Here is a 24,595-nt window from a genome sequence, read left to right on the forward strand (position 1 = left end):
GAGAAGATGGACTTAATTAATATATTCGAATCTTGTGGTAGTGGGTGCGGGCTTTTTCCCAATTTATTTGAGATAAATGGTTCCAATCCTGATGTTGTCGCACGGCTTGTCTTTGCAGCAGATAAATGTTATGACTTTCGGTGTGGTGCTGGTGCATGTCACATTGTTGAGCTCCACGTCGCTGATCCTGTACGAGGGACGACTTAACCAGTGAGCATAGGTTCCATGGGCAATACTTTTGACAAAAAAACAATGGGATTGCCTGCATTGACCATGGTGAGATTGATGAATTGAGATCCGAGATGGTGATTGTCCCTGGCGCAGAGGGCCACGTCTGGATCCTTATCCCGTTATGGGTGTTGGTGAAGGTGCAACCATCCACCCTTATCCCATTCACCATCTTCTCATGCACGTTCTTCCCCAGACTCCCGATGTTGATGCCGTGTCCGGGCCCGCATGTCAGGTTCTTGATGAGCACTTTGCTCAGCTCATCCCCCATGGAGATGCAGTCGTTTCCCGTCCTTATGAAAGACTCGAGGACCTTGATGTCATGCCCCGAAAAATGTGGAGGCCGTTGGTGTTGGTGTTGTCCCGTGGGGCAGAGACTGTGAAGCGCTGAAGGTGACGTTGAGGCTGAAGATGCAGTTGGGGTGCCAGTTCTTGCTGTCCTTGGTGGTGATGTTGTGTATGATTGAGTTGTTGATGAAGTTCAAGCTCAGGTTGATGGGGAGGTTCAGACATGTCTTGTTTTTGTTGCAGTCGTTTGCTTTCCAGGCTTGTTCGCCCTACCTGTCTAAATGGTCAGGGAGCCACATGGTTGACGGTTATCCATTGGCCAACCTTGTCGGTTAGTTTGGCCGGATCCGAGTATGCTTTGAGGTTGCCTTTAGTTTCCAGATTGATTGGGGCCTTGTTCCGCCTTGGCATGTGGGCTTGGCTTAGCGTCCAATTTCCTATTGCGATCAAGACTTGACTTGTCGTTGTTGATACAATTGTATCATTCCATGCTATCATCAACGCATGTATTACATTGCATAGTTTAGAGATGATGATAGTCATTAAAACTGTACAATTAGACCAAAGGCTAGTCCAACTACAGATACGATATTAGTAAATCACTATCACATCAATTTAACTAATTATCTCATTAATGTCACCGCTAATGAATCAATCTTCAATAGTAACTGCAAAACTACAACTACGAACACCACATGAATTTTCATTTAGTCTCACTTCTATTACGAGGTTTTGTAATACTTTTGCTTTATGGCTTCGTTTGGTACTATAGAACTGGAGGTGTGGAATTGGAATTTGAGCCTTCAATTCCAAATCCAATATTTGGTACCATAAATGATACGATCATGGAAATTGTGCATCGAGGATTTTACATAAAGCTGGATTCAACCAGTGACCAGCCTATCAAAATGACGTCCAAATGCTCTAAAAATGCCACAAATGTCTTCGGCTTCGAAAGAGCTTTGCGTGGGTACCTTGCACGCTTCAATAGGAGTCTAGTAGAGAGAGTTATGGCCGATTTACTAAAGCCGCGCAGAAGAGAGGACGAGTCCAGAGAAAACGCACGGCCGGACGAAATGAGGCATGGAAAATGCTCGGGCGGGCGTTTTGCACATTTGGGCAGAAAATTCGCTCGGCAAGCGTTTTGCACCTTACAGTTCGCCTGACTGGGCGAATCACGTTGACTTAGATTTTGTGGGCCATTTCCTTGAATTTTGGGCCTAAACTATAAATAGCACATTTTCCATTTTATTCCTTGGTTGAACATTGAATTTGTAGCTTGTGAGTTTTGTTCTTCCCCCTCGAGAGTTTGTATCCAATTCCTAGTTTTCTAGGTTGCTTTTCCCATCAATTGCTAGTTCAAGTATGAAATTTTTATCAATTGCTAATTCAAGCACGGATCAAGTAGAGGTATACTTTGAGACTTGTGGATTCCTTGAACGTTTAGTCATGGATGCTTGTTAGCATGGTGTAAGTGCCTTGGTTTATTCCATCAGTGACATTTATCTCCCTTTCCACATTATCCATTGCTTGATCTTATTTCTTTTTGGTGTAGATTCAATATATTTTTGTTGGATCTACTTTGTATCTTTTGTTTGCTTTTGGGAAATTGAAAATCACCACAAAAAAACTAGTGAGATTAAACATCAATTTGAGTTTTCCTTGGGAAATGGATCTTATAATACTTGGATCCTTATCAATAAAATATTTGGATTTGGAATTAGATTCAATTCCCAATTTGAATTCCATATCAAACGCAGAAAAATTGGAATTCCAAATAGTAAATTAGATAGCTTCACTATATATCCGCAACACACACTACACACTTTTCGCACACAATACACACATTTCACACACTACCCGCACTCCACACACTACATGCACTTCACACATTTCACACACACTACACTTCACACACTACATGCATACACTAGTTTAGGAATGTCAGTTTAGCCTGAATCCGATGGGCTAGCCCGATTAACCCGCTACATTTCCAGGGTTAAGACTGCAAAATTACATCCCTATAAGAAATCAGGCTATTCGGGTCAGCCCGGTCGGGTTCGATTGGCTGGCGGCTTAGCAGACTAGCCCATTCGGCTGGCGGGCCGGCCCGCTGGGTTACCCTTAGTTAGGGTTTCACTACTTTGTTTTTTCAATTGCACTGCACCACATCCAATGATTTATTCAATTTTAAAAAATAAAACTGCTAGATCCCATAATTTAATTTTACATTGAAAAGTTGCTTTCCCAATAATAGAAAAAACTATAGCATCTCCTAATTTTCATTTAACAAATTAAAAAAATTGTTACTATATCTTGATTTATGAATTCAGATTTGCAGGTTCACGACTCTTTTTCCTTTATTACTAGATCGAGTGTTTCGTTATTCATTTTCTGTATTGTAGTACATGATTAATTTTTCAATTTATTTTCTAGAATTAAGTGTTTACGATTTATAAATAAATGATATCTTTCATCTTAATTCGAGATATATAAATATGATTGGAGTACTAACTAATGTAATGACTTTTACATTATATAATTAGAATGGTATATACTAGTATTACATTTCTTTTAACTTTTAAAGAGGAAAAAGAACTTGTTTATAAACTATTTCACGAGGAACACCAACAATAGTACTACTACGGAGTATTATTTTTCAAAATCAGGTTAACTAGTAGTACTATATAATTCCATTTCTTATGCTAAATGTAATTTTGTTACTTTTATTATACATAGCGAGAGAGGAAAATTGAGAATGCTCTCATGGAAATTCACCACAGTACTTTGCAGTTTGCATGCATATAATGAATTAAGAATTTTAAAATTAAGTGCTATGAAATTATCTTGACGCGTTGTTTTAAAAAACTCTCCTTGACATGTATGGGGCATCCCTGATTTAATTTACACGTGACTATGGCCTATATATATCAAGTGCAGTATTAATCTACCTAATTTACAGTATTTTAATTAGGAAGAATGAAGAGAGTTGACTCTTTGTATCAACTCTCTTCTTATTTCTTCTATTCTTATCAAGTTAATTTTATTTTATTATACTGATATTTTTGTTATTTTTTCTATAGTTTCCCATCTATATTTCCAAAGATTATGGTACTAGGCAAATATGTTTAAACTTCTTGTAGTGACGTTCAAGTTTTAATTAAGTATCACGTTCTAACATGTCGTTGGCAGATGCAACTGACTTGCTATAATATATGACACATTTTATTTACCAATAAGATTATGCAGCTTCCGACCAAATTGCAAGTGTCCAAATCATACCATTTTCTACGCAACCTTTTCCCATGATTCCAATATATATTTGCATACTGAAATACCAATAAGGAGCATATTATCATTCAAAAGATAATGGAAGTGGAAAACACGGAAGATCTTTTTGTTGGCTATTGCGTGTAAACTTCATAAAATGCCACATCACATTATGAATTGCAATGCATGATAGATTTATTTCTTTACAATATTTTGTGGAGAGTAAAGAGGTTGACCAAAAGCCACCGGCATTGCATGTGCGCCACGTGGCCCCCTAAACGTGTCCGGCCATCATTGGTGGGGCGAAGAAAAAGTTTGGGCAGTCTTTCCATCCAATTAGGTTGCCTCTTTAGATTTGGGAAGCTTGAACAAACTTTTGCACTGTGCAATAAAATGAATGTGAGTGCGCAATTGCATAAGCCATGAAGCCGACCCTGCCTTTCTTTATTCTACACATGGAGGCTTCGTGTCTTCATGCCAAAGCTTCCCATTTCCTTTTTCTTTTCTTTTTCTTGTTGCTATACGATATTTGCTAATTGCTGACATCCTCTGATATTTATATATGTAGCCCTCTTTCTCACTGCTGCTGTTGAAACTTCTAAAGTCAGCACAAGGTATTATCTGTCTTTATCTTGAATTCGGACATGGCCTCGTCTTCTGGTTTTTTCACCCCTCAAGTCTGTGCCTCTTTCAAGGTACGGTTGCATTAAATATCTTATTAGGGTTGTTCGGTTTGCAAGATTGCATCTTATGATTAAATATGTAGTGTGTTTGGTTCGATCCTAGATGGATAATCATATGATAATTAGTCATGACCAACCCCCTCCAACTAAAATAATCATACGTAGATTATATTTTGGTAGTACTTTTTTATCTAGCAAACCGAACACCACCATACTTCTCAATGTTCTTCATATTTTTGGTTTTACATTTTTGCAATAGCTCTGTTTTTGGTATTAGACAAGTGAATGATGAATTGATTTCAACTTTTAGGTAGAGCGGCGGAGAGTGGGGTGGTGCAATAATTTGGTAAGCCAAAGATTTGGTCCATCACTTAGAATTAGAAGCAAGAAGATTAAAATGTTTGGGAAGCCATGGGGAAGTGATGTAAACCAAAAGTGGAGCTTTCTGAGAGGAACTATGATACTCACTCGACCAAATCATGGCACTAATACTAGCTTCAGAAACGTCTCACCGGTGGTGTATGCTTCATGTAATTCTTTGGTTCTACCCCAACTTTTTATTATTCGCTCAACATCTGGATATCTATTTCAAGATATTTCATTTCTGGTTTTTGCAGTGGTGCCATGTTCTCAGATTGCAAGTAATGCTTTTACACTGGGAACAGCAGCTGTTCTTCCATTTTACACCTTGATGGTTGTAGCACCTCAAGCTGAGTTTGTAAGTATTTTGGATTGTTTGTCAGCCAATAAACTTTTCCTTGTGTCTTTGTCTGAATGATTTGGTTTGTGCAGACAAAGAAAATAGTGGGAAGCAGCTTACCTTACATGGCTCTTGGGGCATTATATGCTTATCTTCTCTACTTATCTTGGACACCTGATACAATGCGTTTCATGTTCGCAAGTAAATACTTGTTACCTGAGGTACTTCTTCCTTCCTTCATACACCAATACCATAGCCAATTAGCCTCAAAATTCATCATCTTCATTAACATCTGTGTAACATTCAGTTGCCAGGCATGGTTAAGATGTTCTCCAGTGAGATGACACTGGCTTCTGCTTGGATACATTTGCTGACTGTAGACCTTTTTGCTGCAAGGTTCATCTCTCTCTCTCTCTCCCTCTATCTCAAGTGATAATGGTGATTACTGATTAGCATTTTAATTCCAAGCAGGCAAGTTTACGGCGATGGACTGCAGAACAATATAGAGACGCGGCATTCTGTGTTGATGTGTCTCCTATTTTGTCCGGTTGGAATACTCGCGCACGCCATCACTAAAGCCCTAACCTCAGGAACGAATGAAACGAAGACCGATGAAGATGACACCATTTCTACTGATTTAATCAAATGATCCACACATCCTACATTCCCAACTCTTACTATATTGTACAGTTGATTTTTTTCTACTACTTTAGCAACATAGCAGCTTAGTATTGTCTACTTTATTACTACAACCGAAATCATGGAGGAATATACAGGACTTCTTGTTGAAGCTCAATGCCAAACTGCCTCCACACAGCCTCCTTAGCCAAGTCAATGAGTCGAAGCATGTCGCCACTAGTTGCACCACTGCGGTTGATGAAGAAATTGGCGTGCTTCTCGGAGATCACAGCCCCTCCGACTCTGCATCCTTTCAACCCAGCCCTCTCAATCAGCTGCGCTGCTGACAAATCCGCCCCCTCTGGATTGCGAAACACCGAGCCAGCACTTGCCTCCTCTAATGGCTGGCTGCGTCTCCTCCTATAATGTAGCAGTATTAGTTTATTGTTGTAGAAATACAAGCAAATGTATACCAAATCCAAATGTGTACCTTTCCATGTATTCTTGCTGGTTTTTCTTAGCTGTTTTAGACACCTTCAGTTTGAAAGTGACAGCAGTTATAGCAGCCAATTCCTTCATGTCTCGAAACGAAGACCATCGGTATCCAAAACCGAGCTCGCTTCGGTTTAAAATCACGTACTCGCCTTCCCTCGTCATAATCTCAACGCTTTCCACAGCATCAGCCGTTTCCTTCAACAGGTTCAAACCATCCCATATCAAAGAATCAGAAAATGTGCAAGCAATCCATTAGGACCAAATATAGGTAACAAAATTTGAAAGGAATAACAGTTTGCAACTAACATAACCTGTCCATTTGCTCCGGCATTCATGTAAGCGGCGCCGCCAACCGTTCCCGGGATGCCTGCGGCAAATTCAAGCCCTGAAAAGCCCTCATTTGCGGTCTGGAGGCCGAGGCGATTGAAGGGGTAGCCGCTTCCAGCTCTGAAGAGACAAGGCTCATTCCTCTCTAAAAACACAATGCTATTTCGGATAACGCATCCATCGAATCCGAGGTCATCAAACAGGCAGTTGGAGCCTTTACCGATCACAATGTATCTCATCGACTGCTCATTGCAGTGCCTAAGAGATGAAGCAAGCTGGTGGTGATCGGAGACTTGAACAAAGAATTTGCAGGGTCCCCCAATTCTCCACGTGCTCAGATCGCTCAATAGCTTTTCTCCCTGCGCTCTGCTTCCATTTAGGCTGCAATCAATATTAAGCAGCGCAGACAACATATCGGGAAATTACGCCCTCCGACGGCGGCGGGATCTGTCTCTCAGATTTCTATCTTCCGTCCCGATCCTCCGGCTTCAAATTTATCACTCCATGTTTTGAGCCCCTCCAATTTCCGTTATACTACATTTTACCCCCTCATTTTAAAAGGAATACTCCCTCCGTCCCTTATAATTTGTTACTCTCTCCGTTTCACTATAGTTGAGGCGGAACTTTTGGCCACGGAGTCTAAGAAAGGGATGTTGAATGTGTTAAATAAATTATTTAAAAAAGTAAAAGAGAGGAAAAGGTAGAGAGAATAAAGTATAAAGTGAATAAAGTAGAGAGAATAAAGTAAGAGAAAGTAAAGTAAGAAAAATTTTTTTTTTTACCATATATGGAAATGATTCAACTATGAAGAAACTTCCCGAAATGGAAAAATGACTCAACTATAGTGAAACGGTGAGAGCACCATTTAACCCGGACACTACGTAAGAAATGTAATATAGAAAGTAGGCTGAAAAAGTTAATGGCATGTGTCCTACCTTTATTATATTACTACCTCCGTCCACCAAAATTTGTCTCATTTTTCCATTTCCGTCCGTCCCCGAAAATTTGTCTCATTTCACTTTTACCATTTTTGGTAGTGGATCTCATCTTCCACTAACTCATTCCTACTCATATTTTATTATAAAACTAATACTATATAAAAGTAGGACCCACAATCCACTAACTTTTTCAACTCACTTTTCATTACATTTCTTGAAACCCGTGCCGGGTCAAAGTGGGACAAATTTTGGTGAACGGAGGTAGTAGTAGTTTTATAATAAAATGTGAATATGAATGTGAATGTGAATGAGTTAGTGAAATATGAGGTCCACTACCAAAAATTATAAAGGTGAAATGTGATAAATTTTCAGGTACGGACAAAAATATAAATAAGTGATAAATTTTTAGAGACGAATGAAGTACTACTCAGTACTACTCCCTATTGGATATTTGAATATAATTGGTGTCTCAAAATTTTAATTTTATTTACCAAAATCATGGGTATTGAGGGAATTTGATGGTGTTATTTTTGTTGGATGTCTATAATTAGTTTACCTATTTATTGGGTTAAATTAATACAACAAAATTCAGCTAATTTAAAACTACAATTAATTATATTTATAATTTTTCATGAAAATATTTACCTTTTATTTTGGTGTCCAACATCATCTAGTTTGGACTTGGTAAGAATAAAAATAATTATTTAGTCCCATACAATTATATTCCCTCTTTTCCATATATATTAGGTATTAAATTTTATCACACTGAAGAGAGATTATAAGAAAGGTAATAGAAAGTGAGTTGAAAAAGTTAATAAAGATTTTAAGAATTGTAATAGAAAAGTGAGTTGAAAAAAATTAATGAATGTGATTGCTACTTTTATATACTCATCAGGTCTCCATTAAATGACTCGTATTTGACCGGTTTGAGTTTGAAGAGATTATTTAACTTTATAAAATATATGCAATTAATACTAAGTAGCGCCGGCAACATATGGGGAAATTAGGTCTTCCAATTTCGGATAGAAATCCGTTTGTTGTTTGATTCCGACTGCGCCGAATCTGTCTCCCAGATTTATCCTCCAGCCTTCAAATTTATGTTATACTCCCATTTATTTTTGGGAACCCAATTTTACAAAACTCAGCGATGTTAAACCCACAAACTAAATGGTCCAGACTGAAGAGAAGCGATCCAATTAGGAATATGTTCTGATTTTTCTACTATTAAAACGAGACATGTTCGGTATTTATTAGTAAGGTTAATTGGGACTAGATTCAGCAATTATTACTGAATTCTAATTTTTATTTGTTAGAAAAAAACTAATGTATTCCGATTTTTTTTTTATCAATGATATAATGCCATAATTTGAGCCCAAATAATATTGAGCCCAAACACACATACAGGGTTTCATTTATACTAGGGTTAACAATCTTTTAAAACCCTCATTTTTCGCCCACCACATTCCACCTCTAATTCTTGCGCATATCGTGTCTCCGGCGCCGTAGTTCGATCGAAAAGGTATCTTGTCTGCGTTCTTTTTATTTTTGTCGTAAATTTTTGAAAGAAGCATCTTAAATTAATTGTATGATTTATGTTTGTGATGTTTGAGGTCTGATTGTTTAGGCTAATTTGGTTAAGTTCGATTTCGCCCTCTTTCACCAACGAACTTGGTGTTGATCATGTTTTAATCTTTTCTAATTGCAACTCTGTATTTGTGATGGAGAAGTGCTTTTCAATATTTCCCCACGAAGACATTTGGAATAGACATTTATCATGATTTGTATTTGCGGCTATCAATTTGCACCAAAATCAACTAATTCCAACCATAGTTTGCTCTAATTAACCAAAATTTACTTCAATTCATCTTGTGAAGGCGCAAAGATGTATACTGCTTCGCAGAAGATTCACAAGGACAGGGATGCTGAGCCCACTGAGTTTGAGGAGAGTGTGGCTCAGGTAATTCATGATTAATGCTTTTGAGCATTGTGGTTCTGTTTTAATGGATAGGTTTGAGTTGTACTTTTTTGCGATTTATTTATTTTTTAATTGTCTATGTAGGCTCTGTTTGATTTGGAGAACACCAATGGAGACATTAAGAGTGACTTGAAAGACCTTTACATCAACTCTGCCTCGTAAGTTTCAAATTGTGTGGATTTACGTCTGCTTCCTTTGATCATTATATACTAATTTTTATAATGGACCTTAGGCAAGTTGATGTTTCTGGTGGCAAGAAGGCTATTGTGATCCATGTTCCCTACCGGCTGAGGAAAGCTTTCCGCAAAATTCATTCCAGGCTGGTTAGAGAACTTGAGAAGAAATTCAGTGGAAAGGTTACTGATCTGGTTTTGTACAAATTACTTGTATTTTTGGTTAAATTATTATGGTTCTATTTGTAAGTTTACATGTTCTTGTGGTAAAGTGGACTAGCACTGGATTGTTTGCTGGCTTATGGGTTGAATTTAAATCTGTTAGTATTTGATTTCTTATTGATTATCATTGAAAATGCAGGAAGTTGTTGTCATTGCTACTAGAAGGATTGTGCGTCCACCAAAGAAGGGTTCAGCTGTTCAAAGGCCTCGATCCCGTACTCTCACATCTGTTCACGAAGCTGTGCTTGAGGATGTTGTTTATCCAGCTGAGATTGTTGGCAAGCGCATCAGATACAGACTTGATGGATCAAAGATCATGAAGGTGATTGCTTCATTTATCCTAACTGCGTAATCTCTACAACCAGGCTGTAACTGATACTTTAATCTCGCTGCTGTATGCGTTTGCAGGTGTTCTTGGATCCCAAGGCAAGGAATGACACAGAGAACAAACTCGAGACTTTCTCAGGAGTCTACAGGAAGCTATCCGGGAAAGATGTTGTCTTTGAATATCCAACTACCGAAGCCTGAAAATCTTGCAATCTAGTTGTGCTGTCAATTATTTTCCATTGCAAGAAATGTACTAGTATGGGGGTATTCGAAGTTTTGACTAAAGAGAATTAGGCTGTGCTGTTTTTTACCAAAATTTGTTAAACCTATGTTGTCTTTATTAAAGTTTCCCTTTTTTTGGATGTTCTGTTATTTGCATTAAGTTAAAACAATTGTTTCAGTAGGTCGTTACCGACGAACTATGAGTAGTGAAAGTGTTTGATGGTTTTTATTTTTCAATTTATCTTCTACTTGTGAAAATCTAAGTATGTCCACTGTATCGAAAGAGAAATTTCATTCTATTGTTTTTGCACTCGTAAATTGATTGAATTCTGATATAGCCTAAGCAAAAAAGTTATTAAATTAATCTCTGATAAGCTCAGGCGTCTCGTGATGAATATGTGTGTACATTCTTCAAAATTTTCAGTTTTTGTCAAGTTACAAACAACATTAGACTATCCTCGTTAGAGCAACTCTAAGGAGGAGGGTAAATGAGAACGGAAAGCATGATAATTGTCAAATTTACCTTTTTTTAATGGAATAATATTCTCCAATGGAGAAGGTAAATGGGAAGGTATTATACCTTTTTTCCATTTTGAGGAGATATCTTTACCTCTCCATGGAAGAGAAGGTAAAAGAGAAATAACTGATTTTGAGATTGGCGGGAGAGAGAAGAGGCAAAATCTCAACAATAAAATGCTGGCGGGAGATAGAAGCGGTGCTAGGATTGCTATTATATTGAATCGTGCGCGAGGTGAGTCTCGTTTGATGATGTCCTCAAGAGGAGCACGAAACAAGGTTTTATTATTCGGAACCTAGCTAGTTGAAGTTTGATTACTCTAAGAATAATAAATAAGCGTTTCATGTTAAGTCCACTCTTGGAATTAATAAGAAGTTAATTAATTAAGTCCATAGCAGACATTAATTAAATAATGGACATTTTTATCTTAAGCGCGAGAAATGAAAGTTAAAACGGAAACCCGGATTACTTATAATTTCGGATTTGGAATGGGAGAGTTCAATATTACTTCTGTAGTGGCTGCTCGTAATATTCCAATTAAAGCTTATATTAAATTACGGGTTCAATTTAATTAGTAAAAAGTAAATTGGATGAGCCCATATCCAAAACCTTCCACTGATCCCTGTCTGAACCCAAAAGGAACTTAATATAAATAGGAGAATAAAGGAGACAGAAAAAAAAGAATAACAATTACTCTCTCCGTCCAGGCTAAGATGACACATTCCTTAGCCGGTACGGGATTTTAGGAGTTATTGATTAAAGTGCTTAATTAGAGAGAGAAAATGTGGGTGTAAGTATTAAAATAGAGAGAAAAAGAAAGATGAATATTTTAATATGAGTGAGAAAAAGTTGTTAGGTGTATTAATTGGAGAGAGAAAGTTTCCAAAATAGGAAATGTGTCATCTTAGTTGGGACAAACTAAAAAGGAAAACGTGTCATCTTAAGCGGGACGGACGGAGTATTATTTTTCCTAAAAATTTTCGCCCCCCTGTGTTAGTCGAATTTTTCTTCTCCTCCGTAGAGTCGAATTTCTGTCTCTTTTATTTAAGTCCTAGTATTCCGGTGAGATCAGCCCACACTGATATTGGAGTACAGTTCGGAAACCAGAGAAAAGATCCATGGTCTAGTATTCAAAGCGTCACGTGGAGAAGTCGCTAGCCATTGTCAATTCTTTGGATAATTAATAAGGTATTATTTCTGCTCCGTAGAAAAGCATGTTTTAGGTTTCAATTATACTTAAAGCATGATCAATTCAAGTTATAAGCATGATACATGTGAGAATTACGCGAATAGAATTTGTCTAAACGATCTGCTAAATAGATCTGATTATTATGTGATTTATTTGTTCGATTAAATGAACGATCGCTTCCACTGCCAGTTCCTTCAATTAATTCCACCAACAAGAAACAATATCATTAAATTCTAACCCTAATTTTTGAAATAAAAAGACATCAAGAATAGACTTTCACCTCATTCACTTCTACTCCCAAAGCCAAGCAATCCCTTTTCAATATCAGACAAAAGAAAATCAAAGGTACAAATCTAGAACAGAAGATAGGAGAAAGAGATTTGTGTTTGAGAGATTGTGTTAGTGTTCCGATTCTTCGCCTGAAGAATTGCGCTTCTGTGGAACAGACGACATTCTTTTGTTAAATGGAGTATATATATTGGATTGATGCGGAGGCATTGCCTTGATCATGCCCATTAATTTAATAATTAACCATAGGTGCACGACCAGAAGCAATGGTGTCAAACACAGGGGATCGATCCAAAACATTAATGTCATTAAGAGATTCCGACATCCCAAAGCAAGCATGTCATATCCAAAGATCAGATGATGCTACAGCTTCTAATATTATTGTTGGAGTTTGACAATGGCCAGTATACATACCTTGCCATGCAGTTGGACAATTTTTCTAGTTCCAGTGCATGCAATCAATGCTTCCTAACATACCTGGAAACCCATGTTGTTCGCCAAGTGCTAGTAGTCGAGCTATATCATTGCTTTTTGGAGCCCTCAAGTATTGTGGGTCATATACCTCTACAATTGTTTTCACGAACTCTCTCAAACAAACTAACGTAGTACTCTCTCCGATTCTAACATATTCATCTACATAATCCGCTGGTTGGCCATAGGCAAGCATCTTTGTGGCTACCGTGACCTTTTGAAGAGAGGACAAACCGGGAAGACCGGTAGCATCACATCTTTGGCGAAAATACGCATTGTGAGATACCACGTCTTCAACAATTCGGCTAAAAAGAGGATGACTCATGTGGAATCTTCTACGGAATAATTTTGTAGGATATACGGGATGCTCACAGAAGTAATCGCGATAGAGTCTTTCATGACCTTACCACGATCAATCACTCGATGTCCCGGAACGGAGCCGCGATGGCCCCTCGTCCACCGCACTCATCTCTTCCTCTTATGCGGCCGTTATAATGACATCAAATGCATCATCCGAATCATTGTTCATATAATCTAAAATATTTGGAAAATGAACATTTGAGTAGAGAATCAATTGTCCATTACTCATCTTGTTGCTGCAATATAATCCTAAATACCATTCTGTTTAAATTATTACCGTTGCTATATTCTAGTTCATTTTGATGCATAGTATGATAGTATTTAAAATATTGTTGTTGCTTTCTTGTAGAATGAAGTCTTGAAACTAATATTTTAGAAAATAACCTTTTACCTTTTCAATATACCTTTTATCTTGGAGTTGATTACTTTTTGGGAAGGTATATTGCACTTTTTAGGAAGGTATATTGCACTTTTTGGGAAGGTATAAACATGATATACCCTTTTTATTTACCCCCTCCCCTTGGAGTTGCTCTTAGTGACTCTCACGCAACCCAGCCCCAATAAACTTTTTAATAAAATATTCATTTCTCTTTCATCCACATATACAACCCCCAACTTATTAAAACTTTTACTTCCATCAATGACCCCAACTTAACCCCAATATATATTTTCTTTTTTTATATTTTTTAATCAATAAATTTTTTATAAATTTATTCAAATATATTAAAAAACTCATGATAAATTATTTTATAATTCAAATTTATAATAAAAATTATTACACATTCATATATAATTGGAATACAACATAATAAAAATACATAAATAAAAGAAATACGGTACAATAATAGAAAATATGTAAACCAAACTACAAACTAAAGTGAAAAAATAAGAAAGATTACTAAAAAAAGATAAACATTACACATTCAACTATTTGTGCCAATTTTTTCTCAAATGTGCTCAATCAAATCATCTCGAAGGGCAATATGAGCTGCTCTATTGCGGAGTTGATCTCGATTTGTTATATAAGAAAACAAACTCCCTATCCGTTGAGTAGAGTAGCAAAAAGCTTCAGCATTTCCTTCTTGTGTTCTTGCAGGCGTATCTTCAAAAAACTCAGTAGGATCATAATAATTTTGATATGTATCGCGTTCATCTTCTACTATCATATTATGCATGATGGTACAAGCAATCATAATTTTTCCCATCAACATTTTGTCCCAGACAAGGCATGCCCTTTGCAAAAATGTGAAACGCGCTTGTAGGAGTGCAAATGCTCACTCAACATCTATTCTGATAAACTCTTGGAATTAAGCAAACATATTATGCTTTAGAGTTTATGGACAAGTGATTGACTTGCCAAATGCAACCCATGTAGAGTATATGCCATCAGTAAGATAATATGCCCTATTATACTGATAACCATTTACTGCGTAATTAACATATGGTGCTCGACCCTCTAAGACATCATCAAAAACAGGAGACCAATGGAGTACATTAATATCATTGCACGAACCTGGAGTTCCAAAGAATGCATGTCATATCCATAAGTCGTAGGATGCAACAACTTCCAAAATGATCGTTGGTTTTCCACTTCTCCCTGTATATTGTCCAGCCCATGCGTTAGGACTAGAGGTGCCCACGGTTCAGGAACCGACGGTTACGGTTCGGAACCACCGGTCCCGGTTTTGGAAATCATTGAACCAGAACCGAACCGCGAGGATTTTTTGCGGTTACGGTTCCGGTTCCAAAACCGCCGGTTTCGATTTCGGTTCCGAACTAACGGTTTTTCGGCGATTTTTTACGGTTTTTCACGGTTCTGAACTGTCGGTTTTTTTTGCGGTTTTTTGCAGTTCCGGCTTGATTTCACAGTTTTCCAGCGGTTTTTTGCGGTTCCGGTTTGGAACCGCCCGGAACCGGCGGTTCTGACATGGTTTCGGTTCAAAATTTTTTTAACCTGAACCGAACCACGGTTCAAAAATCAACGGTTTCAGTTCGTAACCGTAACCGGCGGTTACGTTTTCGGTTTTGACCGCCGATTCGGTAAACCTTGGGCAGGTCTAGTTAGGACAATTCTTCCATTCCCAATGCATGCAGTTTATACTCCCAATCATGCCTAGAAAACCACATTGATTTGCTACATACAGAAGTCTAGCCAGATCTTGTTCAGTATGTCTTCTAAGATATGTGGCACCAAAACATGAAATAACACCTTAAACAAAATGTATTAGAGAATCTCTTGTTACCTGAACTCATCCCCAAATATTCATCAACGACATCGGATGATGTACCATACGCCAACACCCACATAGCTCCTGTACATTTATGACAAACTTTGTCTCCCTGTAGCATCGCGTCTCTCATGAAAATACACATCATTATACTATCCGAAGGAATATGGATTTGTGCATGCGAAATAGGGGTCGGAAGACGTCTGGTCTGTATGTCGAGTTGGGACCAAAGTAGTCATTGATCAAACGCTCAGCACCAATCTTGCGTTGCCTTTCACAATACATTTTTCTGACTGTAGAGGCTTGAGCGAGCCCCTACAGTTAGATTGGGATTGGTGGATAACATGTTTTCAACAATTGTATATATTTGATGATTTTGTTGAGAAACTCGTCTCTCCCATTGATTGAGTGCTATGATATTTGAATCATCAGAACTTGAATCCGATAAGAGTGATGAATTTTCACTGGAAGACATTGTTTTGGAGGTGGAATGTGTAGTTGGTGTTATCTTCAAAAAATTTCCACAAGCTATTTATAAACTAAATATATTTGCATGTGACACTAAACTAGACATGTGAGATACACTTGTAGTAAAACATGTGACATATCAATAATTTTTGCAAAATTTCACATGTGATATGGAAATCATGTTTTCACCAAAACATGTGATATTACAGTGATGCATGTGACATTTCAAAAACTTTTGTAAAATAATGTATGTAGCACCAAACTCATATCTGCAAATGCATGCAATAAAGAACTGATGCTTGTCACATATCAATTACTTTTATAGGAAAATACATGTAATACCAAAACTCAGATCTGCAAATGCATGTGATAAAGAAATGATACTTGTGACATCAACGACATTGAATGAAACAAAATAATAATTAAAAGTAATAAAATATTTTAATGTTCAACCAATAAAATGTGATACGTGGGCTTGACCCTCACTTTTTGTATAGGTTGACTGACCAACACCAAAGAAAGAAGGAGGTTTGAGGTAATTAATTTTAGAATTATTTTTAATTGGTGCTATTTTGTCTTTTTATAGGTGACCTTGGTTACAGGGTCACCTGTGGAAACCTATGGAAGAAGTCTTAGAATGAAGCTTGTCTTGGAAGGACCGTCCAAAACTCTGCTTTTAGCATGGCACTCAAATTCTTACTATGGAGTAGTATTAACGTAACTGACTTTAATGTTTTTCTAATAATTTCACATAAACAAATACCGAGAAGATGGATTATGCATTTCATAGATATTGATTTAGGCAAAATACATCTATAGGTTCTTGTACTTTGATTGTTTATTTCAATAGATCCTTGTACAAATTTTTTCATTTTAATTGATTCTTGTACTTCCAGATTTTATATCAATAGATCATTTTTAACATATTATATTCAATCCGTTAACTTAACCGTTAAATATATTCCACTTCATCAATCATTATTCAAATAAAATCCACATCATATGTATTCCACTTAATCAATTATTAATAAAATAAACTCCACATAGTATCTTATTTAATGAAATCCGCATTTGATAATTAAATATACCACACCCTACCCTACGTGAACCTCCTTTAAATAAATTCCTAATTAGCCGTCATAAGTAGTTCTCCGATGAAAATTCTTCTTCCCTATTGGAATGCTTTCATAAATTTGAACTTTTAGTAGTTGAATCTGGAATGACGCCCCAAAATCTCATTTAGAAGTAGGAACAACTGTTTTGAAGCAGGAACAGTATCCCAAATCTCGTTTAGAAATTTCATTGAACACATTGAATGCATTATAATTGGTTACATTTTGATTGCAATCAACAATCAATTCTTCGCCACAATTCTGCAATTACAAGGCTCATTCCTCATCTTCTTTTTTTCAGAAACCAAAAATGACACAACAAAATGAAAGAAATATTGAACTTCTAGCAAGTGTCCTCCTTTATCTTGTGTGTATATTTTTTGGGGCATTGTTCTTACTTGTCTTCAACACCAAGAGAGAAGAAGAAATTTTTTGTTTGATTATATGGGCTAAAAATCATTGAAGAAGATTGATAATCGTAGGTTAGTTGAAGGTGTAGTAGTTTGAGTATTACTGATTGTTTGGTTGTAGAGATATAAATCAGGAAAATGCAATTTGAATTTCTTTATGAAGTTTTCTTTTTTTTCTTTTATGTTTTTTTTCCAACTAGGATATTACATGGAATATAATTAAATAATTGATATATGACGTGTTATTTTATAACGGAATAGTTAATGGTTCCGTTAAATAAGGATCGGAATATATCAAATATAAAAGTACAGGGACTTGGTAAAACGAAAAAATTGTACAAGAACCTATTGAAATAATCAATCAAAGTACAAGGAGTTATGGATGTATTTTGCCATTGATTTATTAGCGTGTACAATTATCAGTTCATATACACGGTACATTATAAGTTATAACGACATAATTTGAGCCCAAACATGTACTCCCTCTTTCCCATTAGAAATGAAACGTTTTCTTTTTTAGTTTGTCCCATTAAAAATGAAATGTTTCCTAAAATGGAAACATCTCTATCTCTATTTTTTCATTTTTCTTACTTTACTCTCTCTTTATTAACACACAAAACAACACTACATAAAAACATGTGTCAATTTCCAAATATTGCATATTTAATGGGACGGAGGGAGTATTTATTAGTCTTGTTTCAGTTTTTACTCTGAAGTCAGTTATGTAATGGCATAATTTGAGCCCAAACAATTTGAGCCCAACACATATCGGGTTTTCTTTTATATCCCATTAGTTAATCTAACGGTCAGTTTCAATCTCTACATCGCTACCGTCAATTCTAGGGTTAACAATCTTTAAAATCTTCCGCCCACCACATTCCACACTTAATCCTGCGCGTATCAACTGAGAGTCTCCGGCGCCGCAGCTAGTTATCATCCGGCTCGATCGAAAAGGTACTCAAATCTATGCGTTGTTCCTTGTTTGTTTTCTCTTTATTTTTGTTGTAAATTTCTGAAAGACAAGCATCGTAAATTAATCGTATGATTTGAGCTCTGATTGTTTAGGCTAGTTTTGTTAAGTTCGATTTCGTCCTCTTTCATGAACGAATTTGGTGTAAATCATGTTTAATCTTTTCTAATTGCACTTCTGTATTTGTGCTTTTCAATATTTCCCACGAAGACATTTGGAATAGATATGTGGTCATTATCAATATATAGCATGATTTGTTTTTGTGGCTATCAAGGCGCACCAAAATTAACTAATTCCAACCATAGTTTGCTCTAATTAACCAAAATTTACTTCAATTCATCTTGTGAAGGCGCAAAGATGTATACTGCTTCGCAGAAGATTCACAAGGACAGGGATGCTGAGCCCACTGAGTTTGAGGAGAGTGTGGCTCAGGTAATTCATGATTAATGCTTTGAGCACTGTGTTTGTGTTTTAACGGTTAGGCTTGCATTGTGCTTTATCGTGTTTTATTTATTTTTTAATTGTGTATGTAGGCTTTGTTTGATTTGGAGAACACCAATGGAGACATTAAGAGTGACTTGAAGGACCTTTACATCAACTCTGCCTTGTAGGTTTCAAATTTTGTAGATTTGTGTCTGCTTCCTTTGGTCATTCTACTAATTTTTCTATTATGGACCTTAGGCAAGTTGATGTTTCTGGGGGCAAGAAGGCTATTGTGATCCATGTTCCCTACCGGCTGAGGAAAGCTTTCCGCAAAATTCATTCCAGGCTGGTTAGAGAACTTGAGAAGAAATTCAGTGGAAAGGTAACACTCACCTTTTTTTTTGGTAAAATTTTCTTTATGTTTGGATGCATTCAATACCTTGTACTATATTTTCTTCAATTTATCATGGCTCAGTTTGTAATTTTACATCTTATGATCATGTGTACTGGCACCGGAATATTTGCTGGCTTGAGGGTTGAATTTCAATCTACTATTATTTGATTTCTTATTGATTGTTGAAAATGCAGGAAGTTGTTGTCATTGCTACTAGAAGGATTGTGCGTCCACCAAAGAAGGGTTCTGCTGTTCAAAGGCCTCGATCCCGCACCCTCACATCTGTTCATGAAGCTGTGCTTGAGGACGTAGTTTATCCAGCTGAGATTGTTGGCAAGCGCATCAGATACAGACTTGATGGATCAAAGATCATGAAGGTGATTGCTTCATTTATATTAAATTTGTAGGAATCTACATCTTAGCCATAACTGATACTTTAATCTCGCTGCTGTATGCGTTTACAGGTGTTCTTGGATCCCAAGGCAAGGAATGACACAGAGAACAAACTCGAGACTTTCTCAGGAGTCTACAGGAAGCTATCCGGGAAAGATGTTGTCTTTGAATATCCAACGAATGAAGCCTGAAAATCTTGCAATCTAGTTGTGTTGTCAACTATTTTCCATTGCAAGAAATATACTAGTATGGGGGTATTCGAAGTTTTGATGAAAGAGAATTGGGCTGCTGTTTTTTACCAAAATTTGTTAAACCTATGTTGTCTTTATTAAAGCTTCCCTTTTTTGGATGTTCTGTTATTTGCATCAAGTATAGACAATTGTTTCAGTTAGTCGTTGCCGATAAACTATGAGCAGTGAAAGTGTTTGATGGTTTATTTTTCAATCTACTTGTGAAATTCTCTTCACCTACTTTAGTTTTTGCACTTGTAAATTGATTGAATTCTGATAAAGTTCAAGCACAAAATTTACTACACTTTTTAAATCTCTGATAAGCTCAGACGTCTCTTGTTGAATATACTACTGCTTGTCTATACATTCTTCAAAATTCTATATTTTTTTTTACCTTTTTACAAACAATATTATGCCTTTTGAATGAAGCTGATCTTGTAAGGACTGTCCAAACCTCTGCTTTTAGCATGCCACTTCCGAATTCTTACTATATACAAACATAACTGATGGTTTTTATTTTGCATTTCTTACTACATGCAAACCTCTGTTTCAGTGAGTCGTTACTGACGAACTATGAGTAGTGACAGTGTTTGATGGTTTTTATTTTGCAATTTATCTTCAACTTGTGATAATCTTAATTGTGTACCACCATATCGAAAGAGAATTTTCATTATATTGTTTTTGCACTCGTAAATTATTGAATTCTTGTTGAATCTATATGTCTATATGTACATCAATACCAGAATGATGCTTGTCTTGGAAGGACTGTCCAAACCTCTCTGCTTTTAGCATCGCACTACCAAATTCTTACTATGGAGTAGTACTAACGTTATTAACTTTTATGTTTTCTAATAATTTCATACTGACATACCGAGAAGATGGATTATGCATTTCATTGATAATGATTTATTAGCGTGTACAAGTATCGGTTCATATACATGGTACATTATAAGTATTACAAGACGGCAGGCAGCAAAACATGGACACTGGAAAAAGGGGGAAACAATCACACACATTTGCTACTTAAAAACCTGCTGCTAATACCTGCTCTATACAAACTCAAACCTGAAGTAGTTCTCACACTGATCTGTGCGTTTGCAGGCGTAAACAGGACATCTCCTTCACCAATCAACTCTTCCGAAAATGCCTGCCGCATGGTTCCTTTTCCTTTCACAACCACGAAAACAGAAGGACCAGGAATGGCAGGAAAGACAGTCGATGCTCCTTGAGGAAGAATACACTGATCTACCTCAAATTCATCGAAAGGTGGGAGATACTTTAATGTATAAGGATTTGAAGGAACTCCACGAAGAATTTCTGGAAAACCCTGCACCGAAAAAATTTGATTTGATGAACAAAAGGAAAACTAAATTGTATAGGCTGCTATAAATTAAGGATAAATAACTACAACAAGGGTAAAGACTGTTTTTCTCCCCACAAAGTAACAAAACAAGATGTTAAATCTAATATACTACGTGTGTGTGTGTTGGATTAGTGGCACAGTGGTTAATGCTAACCCTAAAAGAACAACTACTCTGCTCTCACCTGTTTGTACGTGAGTATGGAACATAGAGTTTGAACATCGAGTTTCTTTGGGGTAAGACCAGCTCGTACAACATTGTCTGATGTTGCCATGCACTCAACACATTCACCATATAGGTATGCATGAGGTTCATTTGCACCCAAATATAGGGCTTCACCAATTTTAAGTTTCACATAATTAAACAAGAAAGATGCAATGACACCAACATCCCCTGGATATTGCTTTTCAAGCCGCAAAACTAGTTCCTCCTTCTCAGTCAGCCCCCTCACCTATCAGAAACAGTAACTCGCATTCGTCAGTTAATATAATTTTAAGAATATAAGCGAATCTATGATAGGCAATCAAAACTACACTCACTTGCAAATGTAAAACCCATCATGTTAGTATTATTTAATTGGTAACACCTTCTCGCTTAACTATTATTCATATTCTTCTGTTTCATAATTCCTAATGAATGTTCATATATACAGCAATAGTGATTTTAGAAAAGAGACAGATGAAATCGGTCAACAGACAACTGGAATCATCTTTGACTGAACAATAAACCACATTAAAGCAAATGTAAACACAAGTCAGAAAAATATGGATCCAGGTCTAAATACCTTCCTCTTTATGTTCAGTCGGTTTATCAACTTGAAGACTGCATCAGATATGACGGCCTTGCTAGCCGACATAAGTTTAGTAAATAGAGATCGCAGGACATCTTTTCGTTTCTTTTCCCCGTCCTCTTTGCTTATGCGTAATACTTGATTTGCCGATGCAGTGCCAACCACTTCAGTGATCTCAGGTACATTTTGGAGAACATTTTTAATTTCCTAAAAGCGAGAGAAAAATATCAAATAAATATGTGAAAAAATATCAAGAAATACTCAAGTCTAACTGCATTATGTTTTATGTGGGGATGAGTGCTCTCTGCAGAAGATGAGTTAGAAAATAGTTTAATCTAACTTTGGGCCACTAAGACCGCCTGTTACTATTTTCTAAGCTGAACATGGAATTCCACCCGGTCGTTTTAAGGTATAAGCCTCCCCAACCTAACCCCTGTTGTCATACTTTTATTTTTCTTTCTGCAACTGTATTTGACTAAACCATTCTGAGGCAACTCGCAAAGCAAATTGGGTAGCAAAATCGAATTAACACAACAAGGTTAAAATCAAGTTTGTAGTAGGCCTGATGAATTCAGAGGAGGGAGGAAGAGAGAGAGAGAGAGAGAGAGAGAGAGAGAGAGAGACCAGGGATATGAATAGTGCTTGGAGATTAAAAAAGGTGCAATCTGGTTAGAAGCAGTCATTTTCATTAACTGACATCTTCTTACACAAGTTTTTGGGTTTCATTACTCTCCTCAAGGTGAGATTTTTTAGCTGCAACCCTTGAACGCAATCATCACCATAAAAATGATGATTGAATACAGAAATATCTGGGTTTCAAAATGAAATTCGCTGCGGGATTCTTTGGTTATACATAAGGTGGTAAATAACAGGTGTGTAGTAGGTGAAAAAAAGAAGTTTTGTCTGTAGCTGTTTTCCTACCATCATCTGGAGAAAGGTCTTTTTGCTTAAAAAACAACACAATTTTTTAAATATATTTGTGCACGTGGATGCATACATACAGACTCACAGAGTTACAGGGGAATTCACACCTCCAAGGAACAGATTATGCATCAGGATCAAGGATACTCATGGTTCCTGGGTGTGAACCATGAAGCCATCCACAGACCAAAACATATGTACTCAGCCATTATATGATTTCCACCCATGGGAAACCTTAAATAGATCAGTGCACCTTAATGCCTAACTTTATTTGACAATGCACTGACAGCTTCCAAGCACATGGTAGTCACATGCACAGATATTCAACCAAATTTTGATAAATAACAAAAACCATCCCCATTCATCCAGCAGATATATATCTTTACCAAATTACCAGATAATACCAAAGTTTACCAGCCTATCTACATCCCAGACCAATTAAGTAAGAAGAAGTCACTGAAAATGAAGTGTGTGCAGGTTTCTTAAAAAAACTATGAAGGGGCAAATCAATATTCCAGATCCAAACACGAAATCCATAACCAATAAAGAAAAATGCAACATGGAAATCATGTTCTACCTCGAGACCAACGAAACCACAGAGAGCCTCGAACTCAGTGAGCGCCAAGGCCATCTCAGGCTTGTGATTGTCATCCTTGTACACCTGTGGCTGTTGCTTATGTAGGATTGCAGCTAAACTCTTATCTGGATGAGCTTGTATAGACAGAGCCTTTGAAACTGAAAGTACCTAAAAGCAACATTCATTATATTAAAGATGGAAACGCTTGCTTTTTAACAGAATCAACGAATTTAACACAAATGAACAGATCTTGATGTCATCAGCAAGTGAGTGGATTTCCGTTTGGGAGGATAAGGACTAAAAAACAGTTAAAAAAGCACAGAAATTTGAAAGACTACCTTGAAGAGAAAGGGGAGATTGGGACCCCATTTTTGGAAGACCTTATCCCCAAGCACGACAGGGTTCTGCTGAATCCAATCCTTCAAACTCACTAAATTGGAGCGATCCCGCTTGAAGCCGCCCTCCATCTCCACACCAGCACTCCGAATTTGGCAGTTGGGCACAACGGTTGAGGGGCCCGAGTCGTGGGTCCCCATCCAGAATTCGGCGAAGGGCTCATCACCGTCGATTTCCTCCCCACTATTACTAGCGTATAGCCGCGCGACACCCGATTCCTCCCCGACCTTGCCCCATTCGTACCTCTTGACGGAGCATCTGAGCCTAACAATTCCCGGAAATTCGGCACCCATGGCAATGCGATGCCTAGGTTTAGTGAGAGAGAGAAAGAGGAATGTGGCGAGGGTGCGGGAAAAGCAGGAGAAGAAGGGGGAATGAGAGTACGCCCATGGAGGAAATGGGGCAGAGGATTGGGGCTTTTTGAAGGCGACGGTGAGAGGGAGATTAAATTGGGTTTAATTTACCATTGTAATTTTACTCTTACTTTTTCCTGCGAGGAAAAAAGTGTGTAAAAATGAGAAATTAGGGCGGAGAGCGGCCCACGGCGGAGGGAGACGATGGCGGGGGCGTCGGTGGGGATCGTTTATGGCAGTTGGAGTGAAACTGGTTTTCACAGCTTTTTGGGTCCACC

The 24,595-nt window shown here is 37.2% G+C and overlaps 5 protein-coding genes and 2 pseudogenes across 5 annotated transcripts; 3 read left to right on the top strand and 4 right to left on the bottom strand.

The window, feature by feature from the left end:
* Positions 1–12: 12 nt before the first annotated feature.
* Positions 13–1,059, bottom strand: LOC148930469 (polygalacturonase pseudogene; annotated as a pseudogene).
* A 3,162-nt stretch (positions 1,060–4,221) lies between these two features.
* LOC125210978 (protein ABA DEFICIENT 4, chloroplastic-like) lies at positions 4,222–6,357 on the top strand. Its single transcript, XM_048110640.2, has 6 exons — positions 4,222–4,481; positions 4,780–4,999; positions 5,087–5,187; positions 5,262–5,390; positions 5,477–5,565; positions 5,641–6,357. The coding sequence occupies exons 1-6, from the start codon at positions 4,431–4,433 to the stop codon at positions 5,816–5,818; spliced, it is 768 nt and encodes a 255-aa protein (XP_047966597.1). The 5' UTR covers positions 4,222–4,430; the 3' UTR covers positions 5,819–6,357.
* On the bottom strand, positions 5,642–7,138 carry LOC125210977 (uncharacterized). Its single transcript, XM_048110639.2, has 3 exons — positions 6,594–7,138; positions 6,278–6,477; positions 5,642–6,207 (listed from the first exon to the last, which is right to left on the bottom strand). The coding sequence occupies exons 1-3, from the start codon at positions 7,020–7,022 to the stop codon at positions 5,928–5,930; spliced, it is 909 nt and encodes a 302-aa protein (XP_047966596.1). The 5' UTR covers positions 7,023–7,138; the 3' UTR covers positions 5,642–5,927.
* A 1,789-nt stretch (positions 7,139–8,927) lies between these two features.
* Positions 8,928–10,703, top strand: LOC125210626 (small ribosomal subunit protein eS7-like). The gene is made up of 6 exons (XM_048110165.2): positions 8,928–9,066; positions 9,422–9,504; positions 9,607–9,680; positions 9,755–9,878; positions 10,057–10,239; positions 10,326–10,703. The coding sequence occupies exons 2-6, from the start codon at positions 9,430–9,432 to the stop codon at positions 10,443–10,445; spliced, it is 576 nt and encodes a 191-aa protein (XP_047966122.1). The 5' UTR covers positions 8,928–9,066; positions 9,422–9,429; the 3' UTR covers positions 10,446–10,703.
* A 3,511-nt stretch (positions 10,704–14,214) lies between these two features.
* LOC148930470 (uncharacterized) lies at positions 14,215–15,598 on the bottom strand (annotated as a pseudogene).
* Positions 15,599–18,322: 2,724 nt separating this feature from the next.
* LOC125212219 (small ribosomal subunit protein eS7) lies at positions 18,323–20,133 on the top strand. Its single transcript, XM_048112321.2, has 6 exons — positions 18,323–18,463; positions 18,829–18,911; positions 19,013–19,086; positions 19,161–19,284; positions 19,491–19,673; positions 19,761–20,133. Exons 2-6 carry the CDS (start codon positions 18,837–18,839, stop codon positions 19,878–19,880), a joined length of 576 nt encoding a protein of 191 aa, XP_047968278.1. The 5' UTR covers positions 18,323–18,463; positions 18,829–18,836; the 3' UTR covers positions 19,881–20,133.
* Positions 20,134–20,787: 654 nt separating this feature from the next.
* On the bottom strand, positions 20,788–24,564 carry DIN9 (Mannose-6-phosphate isomerase, type I). The gene is made up of 5 exons (XM_048112320.1): positions 23,907–24,564; positions 23,569–23,736; positions 22,065–22,277; positions 21,465–21,731; positions 20,788–21,246 (listed from the first exon to the last, which is right to left on the bottom strand). The coding sequence occupies exons 1-5, from the start codon at positions 24,255–24,257 to the stop codon at positions 20,926–20,928; spliced, it is 1,320 nt and encodes a 439-aa protein (XP_047968277.1). The 5' UTR covers positions 24,258–24,564; the 3' UTR covers positions 20,788–20,925.
* Between the last annotated feature and the right edge of the window lie 31 nt (positions 24,565–24,595).

This window comes from Salvia hispanica, chromosome 3 (genome assembly GCF_029641045.1).
Source record: "Salvia hispanica isolate PSC_SH4W2 chromosome 3, Shi_PSC_v1, whole genome shotgun sequence".
Taxonomy (NCBI): domain Eukaryota; kingdom Viridiplantae; phylum Streptophyta; class Magnoliopsida; order Lamiales; family Lamiaceae; genus Salvia; species Salvia hispanica.